The following is an 18051-nucleotide window of genomic DNA, read 5'->3' as shown; positions in this document are numbered from 1 at the left end:
GTAGAAAGACCCATAGGTAATAATTGGTCATGGGTATTCAAATTTGGAGAATCAAGGTAAATAAATTTCTTTTCCATATAAAGATATATAACCCTGCCTAAGAGCCAAAGGATTTTTTAATATAATCAAAATTGCTAGCCTGAATTTTATATGTTAAAATTTCATGAAGTGTTCAATTTCAAAAGAAGAAAAAAAAACATTTTCTAGTAAATGAGCCTAAGAAATAAGGAAATGGACATTGGGGAAGGTATGTGCTATGGTGAATACTGTGAAATGTGTAAGCCTGAGGATTCACAGACCTGTACCCCTGGGGAAAATAATACATTATATTTTAATAAAAATAATTTTTAAAAATAAGGTAATGGAATCAGATGGTATGATTTTTTTCAGTTGAACTTCTTTCAATAAATGAAAATTACGAATTTTCTAAAATTTGCTTTTTAAAAAAAGATGTTAAGGGGGACTATATAGTATGGTAAAGAATACTGGATTAGAAATTAGGAAACCTGAGTTCTAGTTCAGGCTCAGCCACTAATTTGCCATGTGATGTGCCCCAAGTCTCATCACTTTTCTGGGTCTCCATTTTCTCATTAATAAAATGAAAAGATTTGATAAGTTGATGTCTTAGGCTCCTGTGAGACCTAACATTCTACGATGCCAAGTTTTTGCAAATGATGAACTCATAAATCTACTGGTTTATTTATATTACTGCAATATTATGACACCATGATATAAATTATCATTATAAAACATTTACTGCCCATAAATGAATAATAACCATTTTAGAAAGAATTTCACATTTTTTTTTTGAATTTCACATTGTTTTTATAGGTACCTTCCTCTCACTGAAAGGTGCTGTGCTAACATTCTCCTGTATGGACCGAAATGGTGGATTAATGCAGCCGCCATATGAAGTTTGGAGGGATCCAAACAACGTAGATGAAAATGAAAAATCTTGGAGAAGGAAACTGGTCATGAACTGCCCCTCTCCATCCCAAGAAATAGGAGATCATCAGTATACAATAATCTGCTCAGAGAAACAAGCCAAAGTCTTCTCACTGCCTTCTCAGACTTGTCTTTATGTTCATAACATCACCGAGACATCTTTTATACTGCAAGCAGATGTGGTGGTCATGTGTAACAGTGCCTGCTTGGCATGCTTTTGTGCCAATGGGCATATCATGATAATGAGGTACTTGCCTTCTTTATAAATTATCTGGTAATCACAAAAATGTGACCAAGGTACAGTTCTGAAAAGTATGTGTAATGTGCAATCAAGAAGCAACATGAGATTATTGCTTCATTATATTTGTGAATGATTTGTTTGAAATTTAAGGAGACTATGAGGTTTTTATTTTTTACTTTTTGCTTTTGCTAAAAATGCTTTGTATTATGAATGAAATATGTATTTTCATTGATTTCAAGGAATCTAAGGAATGAGTAATTTTTCTAGTCATTCACACATTCATTCACAAGCATTTACTGAATAATGTTATCTCCCAGATATTATGCTAGGCATAAAATATAAAAGTGAATAAACTACAAGGAAAAGAAATGAACTTACTTTTACTCTTTTATAGTCCACACAAGAACTTTACATATAGAGTTAAATTTGGTCCTTATAATTTCTATAGGACATAGGAAAACAAAGTATTATTTGCATTCTCTATTTTACATATGTTAATAAATTAAAGCTCAAATTTGCCTGAGGTTGCAAGTCTAAGAAAATAAGAATAGCACTGAACAGTATTTTAAAAGACATCACTGCAACTGAAATATAATATTGTGTAAGTTTAAGGTGTACAACATGATAATTTGATATATGTATATATTGTGAAATTACTACCACAATAACATTAGTTAAAACATCCATCACCTCACAGTTACCACTTTTTTGTGTGTGGTGAGAACTTTTAAGATCTATTTTTCTAGCAACTATTTACATACTGTATACAATACAGTATGGTTAACTGTAAGTCATCATGTATATTAGAACACCAGAATTTAAAAATCTTAATAATATGTATCAGTTGTGAAATTTTATTATACTGTTAGTAAATTAAAATTCATGAGACACAAAATTAATTACATAATGATTTTATAAGTTCAACAAACACTTAATAAACGTAATCTATGTAGAAGTCACTATCATTTGTTTTAATAACTCACCTGGTTCCAAAAATCGCTGAGACAGTTAAGCATTATACTATATCTTTGAAGGATACAAAAGCTAGTAAAAACATAATCCTAGTCCTTAAAAAGCTTACTATCAAATTGGGGGAGATAAGACAGATACACAAGTAATTATAACACACAAAAAAATACATATTCCAGCAGAGGAAATATAGGGTAAAATCTTCTAGACACAAGCTAAGTCCTCAGAATTCATAGTCATGAGATAGTATATGTTATTAAAAGGAGATGTTGGAAAGAAAGTAACCTGAAGAAGTAGATTGGGTTAAATTATTGAGGACTTTAGTGGGAGGCTAAAGAGTTTGATATTAATCAGTGAGCAGCTAACCTTTCTAGTTATACATTAGGAAATAATACCAGAGAGCTTGAAATGGTCTTCTGAACTAAAGTGTTAGCTATATAGAAAGCAAGGTAGAAACAGATGTGAGGGATAATTGAGGGAAACTTGCTGAATGTAAAATGGATTGTGAAAGGTAATGGAGATTATTTTATTTTGGGATTAGAAGAGAATTTAAAGGTTAAAATTTTTTTATGAACTTGAATAACAGTAATGCCATTAGAAGGTAGGAAACTCATGAAAATTTGGAAAAGCTGATAATGAGAAGTTTGAGAATGAATGCCTTAAATTTGAGGTGTTTTTAAGCCATCCCACAGAACTTTTGCAAGCAATTTCAGGTGTGGACTCTAAAAAAATATAGAATATCCAGCTTTGGAAGTCATCCATGTAAATGCATTAGTGGAAGTTACAGGAGTGAATGAGATCATCAAAGAAGATAGTATAAAAAGAAAGGAGAAATAGACTGATCTGGGAACAAAAACTTAAGGATATCTCTACATTCATGTAGTAGAAAAGAGACAAAATCCAGCAGAGGATAATTAGAAGTCATCAGAGATACAGGAAAAAGATGAGAATAACTTCATCAAAGGATAGAAGAGTATCCAAACAAAAGAAAGAAGACCACCAAAACAATGGTCAAAAGGTAGTCAGATATAGCAGAGAGCCAAATAATTTGGGTAGAAGAAAAAACATTAGGCCAGGCAACTAAAGGGTACTAGTGATCCTTGAGATGGCAAATCTTGGGAGCATGGTAGAGACAAAGTAAATTTTCAATGGAACTAGAGGCAGTGGTATAGATCAGGAGTTGACAAACTACCACCCACAGACTGTATCTATCTTGCCCTTCCCCTAATCTGACATTGTATAGCCTGCAAGGTAAGAATAGATTTTAAATTTTAAAACATTGAAAAAAATCAGATAATATTTCATAATATGTGAAAAATATATGAAATTCAAATTTCAATGTCCATAAATAAAGGGATTTTTGGAACCCAGCCACACCCATTTGCTTACATAATGTCTGGCTGCTTTTGCATAAAAAGGTAGAGTTGAGTAGATGTAAGAGAGACCCAGTGACCTACAAAGCCTACAATATTTACAAGCTGGCACTTTAATAAAAGTTTGCCAACCCCCAGTATAGATTATTGTTTCAGGAAATTTTTTGTTAAAAAAAGTGATGAGAAACAAGAAAGTTGTTCAAGAGCAAGACTAGGTTTTCAAGAGTGTTTTTACTGTTTTATTTTCTTTAATAGGGGAGACATGAGTATATTTGTAATCCAAAGAAAAGTAGTTAAAGTTTAAAAAAAAATAAAAACAATCATTTACTGTCTTCTCATTCTCTTAGATATTTCCGGTTCTTTCTCTTCTTATCTGGTTTCTTTTTCTCAAACTGTTTTTTGGTTATTTGTCATGGAAATCATTCCAGTCTTGTTTGAAAATGATAACTCCTAGAATGCCTTAGTTTCAAGGGGAAAAAAAATGTATATCACACATATCCTTTTGTCCCCTAAGCTCCCATTTATTCACTCCAAATTTTTATTTTAAATTAAAAGACATTAAACTATTGTCACAGTTGAGATTTTTGGCTTGATAGTGATTACCTTATTTTGCAAAATTTTAGTGTGTCTTGTTTTCTCAAGTGATTTGGGGTATATCTGAAAATTTATTTCCATTTAAATAAATATGTGCTACCACTGACACTTTGAGGAGGGAAATTTCTTGAGAAACGACAAACAATAGTTTAAAAACCAATAGGAGTCATAGCAACAGGAGAGTTATTATTTTCCTAGATCTTCCCAAATCCTATCAGAAATGAACTTTACTGAGTCCATTCTCAAGTCCTACTTTTCTGATAGTTGGCGGGTAGCTAATGATTATCTATATGCTAATGTACCCAGACCTAGAAAATAGTAGAAAGTGATACTAGAAGCTTATTTATAAATGAGTTCTCAGACTGGGCTGTGACAGTCATATTTAGTGAGAATCATTGTTAGTTTTGTGAACTATTTCCTTATAAAATGTCCCCTGCACAGAAAAAAAAAAAATCTATTTTTCAGCTTTAAAATCACTTAGTTCCATGCTTGCTTAGACAACACATATAATAAAATTTAGTTCCTAGTCTTTTGCAATTGAATTACTCCCTAAAATAATTATACCATTTTTGTTTTCGTGGCTTACCTTTATTATGCTACATAAATAATGTAGTTTATCAGAAAAGTCTATTGGCATCCCTTCCCCATTGCTACCCATTTATTTGACTGAATCTATCATGGAAGTCTGTTTAATGGGGTTTGTTTTAGACTCATATCTTAGAGACCTTAATTACTTGAAATGCTGTAACATATAAGTCTTTGAAATCCAGTATATAATTTACATTTAGAGAACATCTCAGTTCACCCAAAACACATATCAACTGCTCAATAACCATATATGCCTAATGGCTACCATATTGAATGATTTGGTGCTAGAAACTCATGGAAAGCTTATTCCAATTGCACAGATTTCAGGTCCCTTTTTATATTATGAAGTTTGAAGGCTTAACTTGTAATTACAAACTACTTTCATAAGAGAAAGCAGTACTTTTTTTTCAAGGTACTGGTTTTATTATCTGGGATAATTTAAAATTATTATACACATCAAAATCAGTTGCATGAATTCAAAGTTTGAAATTTAATGACAAGTTTGCAGATTTTTCCCCTGTTGGCATTAGAGGTGTGATCTAAAAGCAGTGAGATTAATTTTCTTTAGTATTTTGCAAAACTGGCTCATGGCAGCATCCAAGGGGACATTCTAATAAGTATTTAAGCAAAATCATGGGCTACAACATTAGGATAAGACTATAGCCATTTGGTAAAACACTTGACATGAGTGATTTTCCTTTGGCTATGCAAGTTCTGATCTATTATCTGTAATTTATTCTCATTCCCATATAACCTCAAGCATAATTATTTATTAATTGCTGGGCACAGTGTACTTGATCCATTCCACATGTCCATTAGTGCATAACTTCCTCAGACTCAGGAGTTTTGCCTAGAAGGGAGATGGTAGGCCAATTATGTAGCCAGCCATTTCTAGCTATCGTGTTTTTGCCATAACCAAAGACTATAACCATATTGTAGGAATTTGTGAAATGTTGCAAAATATATCCTGAAATTTCTGGCCACTACCATTAATCCAACCTTCAAGGATATCTGCTAAATATCTGTGTGGATTAAGATAAAGAACTGGGCCCAAGATTTTTTGTATATATGTGATTTTATATGAGTCTAGTTTTTTTTTGTTTTTTGTTTTTTTACCACTGAGACTTCAAGAGAATAAAAAAAAACAACCATAAAATAGTGGTATAAAAATAATTTTTTATGTAAGAGTCTGCACATTTTACACAGAAATTAAAGCTTCTAACAACTTGAATATGAAATGTGGATTTGCTTTTTTCCATTCAGCCTACCTAGTCTTCGCCCAATGTTGGATGTTAATTATTTGCCACTGACAGACATGAGGATAGCACGGACATTTTGTTTTACCAATGAAGGCCAGGCATTATACCTCGTCTCTCCTACTGAAATTCAGCGTTTAACATACAGCCAAGAGATGTGTGATAATCTACAGGTAGGTCAGGCACATTTATGAAAACATTGGACATGGTTGTAAAAAGAGAATGAGAGAGATATCTAAAATCTAAAATATTACTGGGCCAGGCAAAAAACATGCCTTCCCTAGAATATGTTTTGAATATATGTTCATCATTATGATCCTGTCAAGTTTAATGTGGGTCTAAAAAAAGGGAAAGTGAGAAAGAGAATGTGAAGATCATACACATTAATGGGTGATTTTTTGTTTGTTCATTTTATTATTCTTTATTTTCCCCCCCTTAAAGGGATTATTTTATATTTTTTTTTTTTTTTTTTGCCTATGGAGAATCCTCTGTAAGATTATAAACTCTCTCTCTCAAAAAAAAAAAAAAAAAGATTATAAACTCTTCCTTCTAAGGTGGGGAATATGCATGTACACACAAAAATTTTGCATACAATTTAGAGAGCTCATGGACTTTTTTTAAAGAAATCTAAATTTTAATTAAGAGCCATACAGAACAAATATACTTCCTATAGGTTATAAATGGGCATTTTTCTTTTATCATAGAAGTAAGCAGAGCCTTGAAACAGAATAAATATAAATGCCTATCTAACCTTGGATAACCAGTTACAAAATTTTAAAAGAACATCTTAGAGACTTAGTTGGTTCAACTCCCTTATTTTATAAAGAAGAAAACTAAAACTCACCCATTTTAATACAGAGGTTGAAAGTATAAGCTCTGAACTATTTCAGTTGTATTTTGCCCACTTGTATAACTTTGGGCATTTTACTTAACACCCCGTATGCTCTATCTTGGAGCATCATTGAGAATTAAGTAAAAATGCTGAACATAGTGCCTAGAACTGGGTATATTTTAAAAATAAATAATAATTATTATGGTTATTCAACAAATACTTATTGAGTTGTTAACATACATACCTGGTACTTGGCATATGATAAAATACAGTGATAAAACAAGATACTACTCCCTACCCATTAATGTGAAGGGAGCTAAGTAAACAGACAACTACAGCACTTTGTGGAAGAGACTGCCTATATGTGGCTGTGTCAGCACTAGAGAGACATGGAAGAGGGGCCCCTAGGTTGATGGGACAGCAGGGATGGCTAGTTAGGAAGAGTTGTAAGGGCTGAGTAGTTGTTCATAAGAATGGGTGGCTGAGAATGGAAAAAGAAATGATATTCCCAGCAGAGTAGTTGCGTGCAAAACCCCGGGGGGCGGTCAGGAAACTGCCAACAAAGTGCAGAATTAGTGAAAAGGATGAAGGGATAATGCTGGAGAATTATTCAAGAGCAGATCTTGGAGCACCTTATATGAGCCTAAGGAATCTGGCATTTATCCCAAGGGCAATAGGAAGTCATTAAAAAGGTTTAACAGATTGGTTTATGAAAACTAATATTCTGGTTGCATATGGTTTCTAGGAATGAGGGAGAACAATCAGGAGGGGTTGTTGTTTTTTTTAATAATTAAGGCCAAAAATGAGTCTTAAAATAAGACAGCCAGCAGTGAGAATGGAGAAAAGTTGGCATATTCAATAGCTATATAGTGTAATCAATTGGATTGGAGGGTTCTTAGATGTAGCAGTGAAGGAAAGGAAGGAATTAATAATGATTCCTGGGTTTCTGGCTAAGTCGATACCGGTGCCATTTTCTAAATAGAAGGGATCCAGGAGGAAGAGCTCAGGTCTGGTGAGCAGAGGTGAGAGGAAGAGGATAAAGAATGTCAGGCTGGGAATAAAAATATATGTTTATAAAAAATAAAAAATAAAAAAAAATAAAAAAAAAAAAAAAAAAAAAAGAATGTCAGGCTGCAGGTTCATAGACAAACTGATATTAGGTCACAGATCTACAGACTTTTGGCCAATATTTCTTCCTCCACACCAGTTGTTCTCAAATTTTAGTCTGCTTCAGAAAGGCATGGAGAGCACATTAAAAATATATATAACCAGAACACATCTATGCAGATTCTGATTCAGTATGTGAGGAATGAAGCCCAAGCACCCGTATTTCTAACAAGGTATTTTTCCAGTCATTCTAAAACACATCAAAATACTGAAAACAGGGCCCCTGGGTGGCTGAGAGGGTTAAGCCTCTGCCTTCAGCTCAGGTCATGGTCTCAGGGTCCTGGGATAGAGCCCCACATCGGGCTCTCTGCTCAACAGGAGCCTGCTTCTTTCTCTCCCTCTGCCTGTCATTTCCTCTGTTTGTGCTCTCTCTTTCTGGCAAATAAATAAATAAAATCTTAAAAAAAAAAAAAAAAGTACTGAAAACAATTGTGTCTCACTATGCAGGAGCTATTTTGATTCATTTGTCTTGAGCCATTTCCTAGTTATGTACTTCATACAAAAATAAATCCAAATGTTCTCCACATATTACCAAAGGCTTCCCTCTTCATAGGGGGGTCTGTGCTTGGTTCAGGGAAGGGGGTTAAGACAGGAAAGAAGCTATTGTAATTGAAAACGTATCTGAAATCCAGATTGGGAGTAATTGATCAGGTGGAAATTAATCCTAAAATAAATATATTAGCTTCTCAATTTTTCTAACAGTAAAGGGGAGAAAAGAACAGGGCAGAAAAATGAAAATTTTCAGACTCCAGTTATTAGAGAAGGAAAGGAAACGGAGGTGGAGAAAGAAATGTCAGAAATAAAACTGGGAACAAAGCAAAAATTGCCAATGGAAAGCAGACTATCTTTTCATTCTGTGCTTTAACGTAATATAGTGTTATCTTTTTTCTATTGCTTTATTTTTAGTTATTCTAATGCTTTTTTGTTTGAATTTGATACAGGACATGCTAGGAGATTTGTTTACTCCCATAGAGACACCAGAAGCTCAAAACAGAGGCTTCCTCAAGGGGCTGTTTGGTGGCAGTGGACAAACATTTGACAGAGAAGAGCTCTGTGAGTAAACTCCTGATTATGAAACTGTACCACAGAAGACCCATTTCTGTGTGTGTGTGTGTGTGTGTGTGTGTGTGTGTGTGTGTCTAACTTAATGTAATGGGTGGTTTCAAATTCTAGACTACGGTGTTTTTTTTTTCTGCTTCTATACCATGAAAATTATTTTTTTTTCCAAACATGAATAAAATCAGTTGCTTTATATTAGGAAATAGTTCAACAAAAAAACAGTACATGCAGTTCAAACAAATAATGAGTAAGCTAATAAATACATCATTTGCAAATAGATCATACCTGCAAGGCAAGGTGAAGGTAGTTGCTAAATTTTGGAAAAAATGTTTATGAATTCTCCTGCCTTTAACGACTGCTGGGAAGCAGATTCTTTATTCAGAACACAAAGTTTACCAATGCTACAGAATAAATTAAAATTCTTCCAGTGAAACTCTGATGAATAATCAAAAAAGAGTAGAAAGACACTAGAAAACATTGTCAGAAAGAACGTATTTCCCAGAATATCTCAACCCTATTTGGTCCTGCAGATCAAAATTCCTTTTCTCTTGAACTTTTAACAAGGAAAAGATCTAGATGCCTCCATATGATGGACTACTAATCAGCCATAAAAAGAAATGAAATTTGATACATGCTACAACAGGGATGAACCTTGAAGACATCATGCTAAATTAAAGAAGGAAATAAGGCCACATATTGTATGATTCCATTTATATGAAATGTGCAGAATAGGCAAATCCATAGAGACAGAAAGTAGATTAGTGGTTGCCAAGCACTGGGACAAGTTGGGAGGGGGAGTGACTGCTAATGGGCACAGAGTTTTATTTTGGATTAATGAAAATGTTTTAAAATTAGATAGATAAAATTTGCACAGCTCTGTCAGCACACTAAAACCACCGAGTTATACACTTTGTATAAAGTATGTGAATTATAGCTCAATTAGACTCTTTAAAAAAAAAAAACTTTTGATATTATTTCTAATATTACATCCTTGAGAATGCTCACTAAATTTCTACCAAGATAGCTGTAATTCAATAAAAACTTCCAAAAAAATTATTGAAATTAAACTGAAATTTGTAAATGATAGGAAATTTTTATTCTTTTATAAAGTAACAAAATTACAACATATGTATACTAACGTCCATCATGCACACCCTGCTCTCTAGTATTTACTCCCCCCCACACACGCCTATCTTACAACAGGAACAACAACTGAGGCCTACAAAGGATGATAGCAAGATGAAGAGAGATGTTAAGAATGAAGACTTGGGCAGAAAGTTAAACAAATGAACAGACCTAAGTTTGGAACAGACCCTGATATGGGTTAAATATGAGATCACATATATTGTGAGCATCCCAATTCAGCAATGTCAAGAAATGCAATGCCATAGAAGAAATGCAATGCCATATTGCATGGAATCCACATACATATACACAAAAACAGGCAGTAAAAATACGGTTACTTCACAGTATCAGACTCCTTCAAGGACATTTTTGTGGGTAAAAGCCAGCACCTCCAAACATACATCCATGATAGGACCAAATATGTCTCTCTCTCTCTCAATGAGAATTATGACAGAATTGAAGGTAAGTGTTTTGGTGATAAACTTCATCCTAATTACTTGAATTACTGACAATATGTCTTAAATTGCTATGGCTTGAATCCCCAGTTGGGGAAGCTTCAGCGGGAAGAGCATCTCGCAGCCTTGCACAGCACATTCCCGGACCAGGTGGTATAGAAGGGATGAAAGGTGCTGCCGGAGGGGTGATGGGAGAGCTGACACGTGCTCGGATCGCACTTGATGAGAGAGGACAGAGGCTAGGAGAGCTGGAGGAGAAGACTGCAGGCATGATGACCAGTGCAGAAGCATTTTCCAAACATGCACATGAGGTAAATGGCTTAATATAGGCATCTCCATACAATAATAACTTGAAACACTGGGCCTTGCACAAGAAAGCCCAGAGATACCACTGTAAATAATCCTGTGTGAGAGCCAGAGTAATCTGGATCTTGTTATAAGTATTATGATTCCCCCAGTATTTGGGAGAAAAATATTTTAAAATACTATATTAATATTTCTTTACCTTAGGAGATAATCTAAAAAAAAAATTATTCATTGGTTCTGATATATTGGGTTTATATTATGCATCTGCTACTAAAAATGTGCTTAGGTATATTACATGATCCTCCCCGCTCAACCAAAAAAGGTGGGAGGGGTACTAGTAGCTGGAACCCACACACTCCTTTTTGCTTCAGTCATTAAAAATCAGTTGAGTCTTTACAGATTGATTATTTTTAAAAAATCTTTTCGTATGTACTTTATTTCAAAAAAATAATGGAAATTTTATAAATTTTGAGATTTAGATCTGCATGATTGGTTCAATATGAGCTTGCTTTGATTAGTACTTTTAAAGATTTTTAAAAACATTTTATTGACTATTTTTTCTTGCAGTTAATGCTGAAATATAAGGATAAGAAATGGTACCAATTCTAAACTTCTAAAGAAGCTGTGACTGCTTTGAGAAACCATTATTCAGGGAAACAAAATTTATTCCCAGCATCACTATTCAACTTGCTAGAAGCCAGTTTCTTCTACAAAATGTTCCATTACAGTCTATCTGAAGTTATCATAAGGGAAATTTATTAGAGACACTGTACAACCCAAAGGCTGAAACCCTGGTTAAAATCCCAAGACATGGCTGAATTTGCCTTTTCCTAACGTGGAATGGAGCTATCATTTTGGCATGTTGTTTGCTAAGGATTTACATTTAGGAACTATGGGGAGTCCTTCTGATTTGAAAACCTGTACAAACAAAAGCATTAATGCACTTAATGAAAAAAAAATCTTTGCATGATAAATTAACATCTTAAGAGGAAAAGAAAAAAAAAGCATGTTGTGACAGAAGAAAAAAAAAGATTATGACAAACTATTTTTATAAATTGGGCCACACCTGACAATTTAAAAAATCTGTATTAGAAGATATCAGTGTATTTCAAGTACATTTGCCATACCCAACAGAAAAAGAAAAGAAAACTAGAGTTTTCTTTTCATCTGTAACTTTCATTATACTAGCACATTATTGAATTCTTATGGAAGTCTGATTGTTTGTCTCTCCATACTATTTTACATCATCACCATTATGAGTCATAATTGAGTATTGCCAGGATAGTAAGTCATTCCTAACAGTTATTTCCATTTGTCACCTTCAGAACAAGTGGCTATTTTTTAGTCATAAACCATGCAGGGTTGGGTCACAAGCCTGGCTTGTGCTCTGTAGGGGAGTTGATGATTAAGTTTGGGGAAACTAGACTACAGAAACAGTGCAGTTATCTTTGAGAACTGATTTCACACACTCTGATTTCAGTTTCTAAAGGCATATATTTTTAATGCTCCATTTGTATCTTTGTCTGCCAATCACACAGTATATTACTGTTCCAGCCCAGTAGTGTCTTCAATCCAAAGGTGCTCTTGCAGCCTGACACTCACAGACCAAACTGGTCATTCTCTTTAGTATGATTCAGTAAAACCTCAGTAAATGTTTTGGGAAAGGGATTCTGATTTATTACATTTCTGATTAACAAGGGCTTTCATTAGTAAATACTTTTAGTTCAATACTTATTATTGAAAATCTTTGTAAAATGTGGTATTTTTGCTATCTTGGCCTTAGTCACCATTATGGGCAACAAAAATACAGAGAGAGTTTAATGATACAAAATGAATAATTTTGTCACTCATTAGGCTAAATGATATAAGCCACAAATTATGTCAATAGATACCAAACACCTATTCCTTGTTCAAAACACTTTAAAAAGTGAAGTAAGGAATACCCTTAATATGATAAAAGTTACCTGTCATAACAGCGAACTCTAGAGACAAAAGTAAATAAATAAAGACACCTGCTATTATTATTTAACATGATTCTAGAAGCTAAAAGTCATAGAAAATGAATATTCGCAGGTTCTAGGACCCATCCTGTAATATGTTGTTCCTTCGAAGAGAATTAAAAAAAAAAAATGTGTGTGACTTAATGAATTTTGATTTTCCAGGTCTTACTAGATATCTTTTTGTGTTTCCTAAGAATTCACCATTTTTTCTGAAGTCCAGGTTATTTTAGTATCCTAAAATAGTATTTAGTTCTTTTTTTTTTTAGATTTTTTAATTCTTAGTGTATTTTTTTGAAGTTGCACTTCCTTTAAATGTTCCCAGTAATTTTGAGAAGAGCAAAGATGATAAAGTAGGAAATATATATCAGGAAAGCATTTCTTAGAGTCCTTGAATTCTCCTAATTTCTCAAAAAAAAGCTTCTCCATGAATCTCACCACTCCTGAGAACAGCTTTAGAGTAACCAAACCTGATTTGAAAATACAAACATCACATATAAAATTATGCAGTAAAAATATTAAAGAAACCTGGGATCAAAATTTAGAACACAATGGAACCCAAATTATAGTACACTATTTATACCTCAGTTTTAAGAACCCAGTATTCTGATTTTCTGTACAAATACTTTATCATTTCTATAATTCAAAGAAAAGCTTAAAACGTTTAGAGAAAAATATTTTTTTAGTGGCATCAACTTCAATAACTATCTCTGAAGCCCTCCATAAGATTTGATTTAATTTGTTCTACATTTTGCTAATAGTTCACTATTAATAGAAAATTCTTTTTTATGGGGGACTGCCCTTTACACTGCAGAATGTTTGGCAACATCATTGGCCTCTATCTTCTAGATGCCAGCAGCAAGCCCAGAAGAAAACCAAAAATATCTCCAACCATTGCGAAAATTGCTCCCAGTTGAGAGCCACTCTTCTACATTATTTAAGAACAGATTAAATGTGAATATATATGTCCTGCATAAAATTAAATTATCACAAATACACAGTACCTTAAGAAGATAAATTATTATACCCAAAATTACACATGTGGTTCATATGCAATATAATCCTATTTTGGAGAAAGTTTATGCAAATCAGTGGAAAATAACAATTACAGAATATTTTAAAGCATACAGAGAAAAACACCAAAAACAACATAGCATTTCACAGAAGCACTTAAAACTCTGGCTCTAATGAATAGATCAAATGCTTAGAATTAGCATATCAAGTGGAAGTAAACAGGTGCTTCTGAAATGCTTGAAAAGAATAAATTTTTTTAAGTAGTTTAAATATGTCTTTCAGTGTTGTTTTTAAAGACCCTTTCTTAACGTAAGGTAACTTCATCTCCTGAACTCCTGATAGTGGAATACAAATTAATGAGGTTTTACTGTATCAGAATTATTTTTATAATTCAAAGAGATAGCAATAACAAGAATCTAATGTGGATGTGATTTTTCTCTTTAAACATTTCTATTCTGTTGCACTGACCTTAGCATGCTTGTGCATGCGCATACACCAACACAACCACCACCACCACCTTATCATCATCATCTTTGGAAAATGAGTACTGTTTGTTGATCCATGTAATTCTTTACATCTCTCTTCTCTGTGAGTGTCTTGCCTCTATCTTGGAACAAAAGAAAAATACTCCTAGTAACTTGGATAATGATAGAGAAGATGAGCCTTTGTTATCAAAATTACATTATATCTACTATAGTGACATCAGAAGATAAGGCTTGTAAACCACAGTCTCCAAGCTGACTCTATCTCCCTATGACTCCCTCAGGAGATAAGCCCTTCCTATATGTTCCAGAAGAAAATGGGTCTTTGCACTCTATTTACCAAAATGAAGCTAGAAGTATTTGTTTTCCTGATTCTAATAATGTGAGCAATAATCCCTACCATGAAATCATCCATTAACCTTGGTGTTTGGAGGGAAGGATGATTATGATTTATTTTAATTCCCTACAAAAGTAGTATTACTGACTTTGCTTCCTATACTTGAGACTCAGACCTAGTGCCCCAATCACTATCGGGGTCATCTAACTTTGGAAGAACGGTGATAGAACTGAGAGAGATGTTGTCTGATAATTTCGTCATAAAGATAATTTTTCAAATCATTTATATAGCCTTGGAGTGATTCTCAAGTAAATAAATCAGAATCCAGATTTCTATTCCTCAAAGATCTTAAGGAATTATAAAAGGAAAAAGTTTGCTGTTGGAGTCCCTTTTTATGTGACCTCTGTGTCCAGTTCTAAATACACCGTCTATCTGTTATCTACATCAAGGGATCTCCAGGGCTTAGAGAAAGAAAAAGAGAGAGAGAGAGAGATTGTGCCTAAGGTTAGTTGAAGAAGATGAAGATGAGCTCTTTTTAAATACTTGGTGTAAAATGTTTGGAAGAGGGGGAAAATGAAAAACGTTTAGAAAAGTAAGCTAAAAATCCTCTCCTTGGTTTAGGATCATTGGGACAACCCAGGAGAATATCTATGATTATAGTCTGGCTCTACAGAAAGACATTATAACTTGACTACTTTCTCTGAGAGGGCAATGCCAAAAGGACTCAGACATTTCTATCAGGCTTTGCTCTTTGCATCAGGAGAAAAGTAGTAGCCTTCACAGCTTCCTTACCTTTGTCTTCTGTAACACCAACCTCATTACTGGCTACATACTAATTCAAATACACTCTGTTCCAGGTGCCAGAGATACTTGTCAACAAGTTATGCTTTCTGGATGGCACCATTTCAGGGAGTATGGTTGTTGTGTAGCAAGTTTAGTGTACATATTTGCCTATAACATAGCTCTAAAGGGATACAATGCATAAGATAATGTCTGACTTTGGAAAGTACGAGGAAGTGCCAATTTGGTGCAAGAGGATTGGGATGGGGAGGAACACAGAAACCAGAGTTAAGTGGAAGAGGTTTTGATGAGAAACCAGAGGCACAGATGGCTGCTTTGATTTATATATTTATGTAGGGAACTGATTCTCAATCTTGGCTGTACATGTGAATCACCTAAGGAACTTTTAAAATCCCAATTATATCAAAATCTCATGGAGTAGGAACCAAACATTATTATTTTTGAAAGCCCCCAATATGGTTCCAGTGTCAACCAATGCTGATAAACACAGCTTTATGGCTGATTAAGGAAGACACATTTGTCTACCTTGGCTGGTATCCAAGCCCCACTTCTGAGGAGTTGTGGAAGGCAAGATGCAAGAGATACAGTGTTGTCTGGATTGAGAATTATTGTGTTGTAACCCAAAACAAATGTTCTGTGCAAATTTCTGACCAGGCAGTGCCCCATTGACTTATAATAATTCTGTCTTTGTGGTTTTCTCCCATATGACTTCGCCATTATTCCAATTCAAACATCTAGGTTTTGATTGTCTTATACATGTGACATCACAAGACACCAGAAGAAATATAAGAAACTCAACAGCATGTAAAGCTAAGTAGAAAACTAATACTTAATAGTTGGATAGTGGAAATTAAAATAAGCATTTATTAAATCAGGCCCAAATTTATTATTCATTCTTCATTTGGAGGAAACATGGGTACTAGGTACCTGTTCTGCCATAGTATATTTTATTGGACTTGATCTTAGCAAGAAGGAAGAACAGCAGTTCCTTTTTGATTGTTGTCTTAGCTCCCAGGGCCACTTGGATTTTTTTTCTTAGCTATTGGATACGTGTTTAAAGGAGGAAGAGTGTCTGTAACTCATTATCTGGCCTCCAGCACCCTGAGAGACTGTTTTCACCTTCAAAAAGGAAGAGTCTGCCTATCCAAGGCAATAATCCTCAATGAGAAAATGTGAGAGTTCTCTCCTCTCTTACTGCTCCCCTCTGGTATTGGCCTGTGCTTCTCAGCTGCAAAGCCAGAAAATAAACTAGGTGGTGGTCATGGACAAGTATACACAGAATCAAAATCTCTAATAACCTGTAATTTTTAGTACTTAATTATGTGATGTTTTATTCTAGGAAATAAGAAACAGATGACATCATTGATGTATCTTTCTTTCATCTTCAGAATTTTTGCATCTTTTCAGAAAATGACAAATTACTATTTTTCTGTTGCACTCAGCAATTGTGACTATACTTAAAATTCTTGTAGTCTGTAGAGATATCAATAAAATTGTATATGTTTGTACATAGATGCTCTTATGTTATGATGTCATGCACCACTAAACATTTTACCAAGATTAAAGATGGGCAGAGGGAAGATTTTCATCTGCAACACTATGAACCATGGTTTTGAAAGTATACTTGTTTTTAAAAGGCAGAGAGGTGGGTGGGGGAATGATGTACATCACATTTGTCTGAACTAAAAAACAGAAAGAAAGGACTAAACACAAGTTCTCTAGAATCACAGATTTTGCTAGAGTATATTCTCCAGATTTCAAACTGGGGAGTTGTGAAACTTTTTTATGGATGTTTTTACAGACAATTTTTGAGCATGTTGATTGATTAGACCTTTGGTGAATTACAAGTAAAACTAAGTTTGGTGAGAGGGTACAGAGTAAAAATCTGAGACTGAGTAAGATATATTTACAAACCCAATATCCTTTAAAGCTCAGGCTTTAATCCCATCCAGGCAAAAAACATAAACCATTATGAGCTTATATCACTTCCTAGTGGTTATAATGAACACTCGTTAACTCCACAACCTCCAAAAGTCCCCCAGAAAGACATTGTTCACCTGGCTTTCATCTGCACAGTTAATTCCTCTTCAGATACTTTCTTTGTATTGATCTATACTGTGGCCTTAGCCAGTTAAGCTTATTCTTCCAAATGCTAATTATCTCAAGATTTTCCCATCACCACAACTTCCCTCTTAGTTTTGGTTCCATATAAAATAAACAACAACAACAAAAAAAACCAACCAACCAATCTGAGGATAAGAAATGTTTCTCAATCAAAAGTACAGATGTAAAAACAGACCCTTTAAAAGCCAAATGTCCAGTCTTCTCTTCAGAATTTTCTCAAAAGTATCCTCACTTTCTTCAAACAACAATCACTCGGGCTTCACATACAGAATTCAGTATTTAAAATACTGATATGACTTACTTCCTTCCTTTTCCTCACCCCTTCTTTCCTCCTTTCCTATTTTTCCATTCATTCAGCCGAAAAGGCAATCAACCTAAGCAAGTTG

At 34.1% G+C, this 18051-nt stretch overlaps 1 protein-coding gene across 1 annotated transcript in view; it reads left to right on the top strand.

Moving 5' to 3' along the window:
* The window catches only part of STXBP5L (syntaxin binding protein 5L), a 449308-nt gene extending 432259 nt beyond the window's left edge, over positions 1-17049 (top strand). The window contains exons 24-28 of the mRNA XM_059388354.1: positions 832-1192; positions 5974-6139; positions 8907-9018; positions 10695-10915; positions 11478-17049. Of these exons, the coding sequence (XP_059244337.1) occupies positions 832-1192; positions 5974-6139; positions 8907-9018; positions 10695-10915; positions 11478-11519 (902 nt within the window). The 3' untranslated portion in view covers positions 11520-17049. The remainder of the gene's footprint in view (positions 1-831; positions 1193-5973; positions 6140-8906; positions 9019-10694; positions 10916-11477) is intronic.
* Positions 17050-18051: the final 1002 nt, after the last annotated feature.

This window comes from Mustela nigripes, chromosome 2 (assembly GCF_022355385.1).
Source record: "Mustela nigripes isolate SB6536 chromosome 2, MUSNIG.SB6536, whole genome shotgun sequence".
Taxonomy (NCBI): domain Eukaryota; kingdom Metazoa; phylum Chordata; class Mammalia; order Carnivora; family Mustelidae; genus Mustela; species Mustela nigripes.
This window is presented reverse-complemented; position numbering and strand designations above follow the sequence as displayed.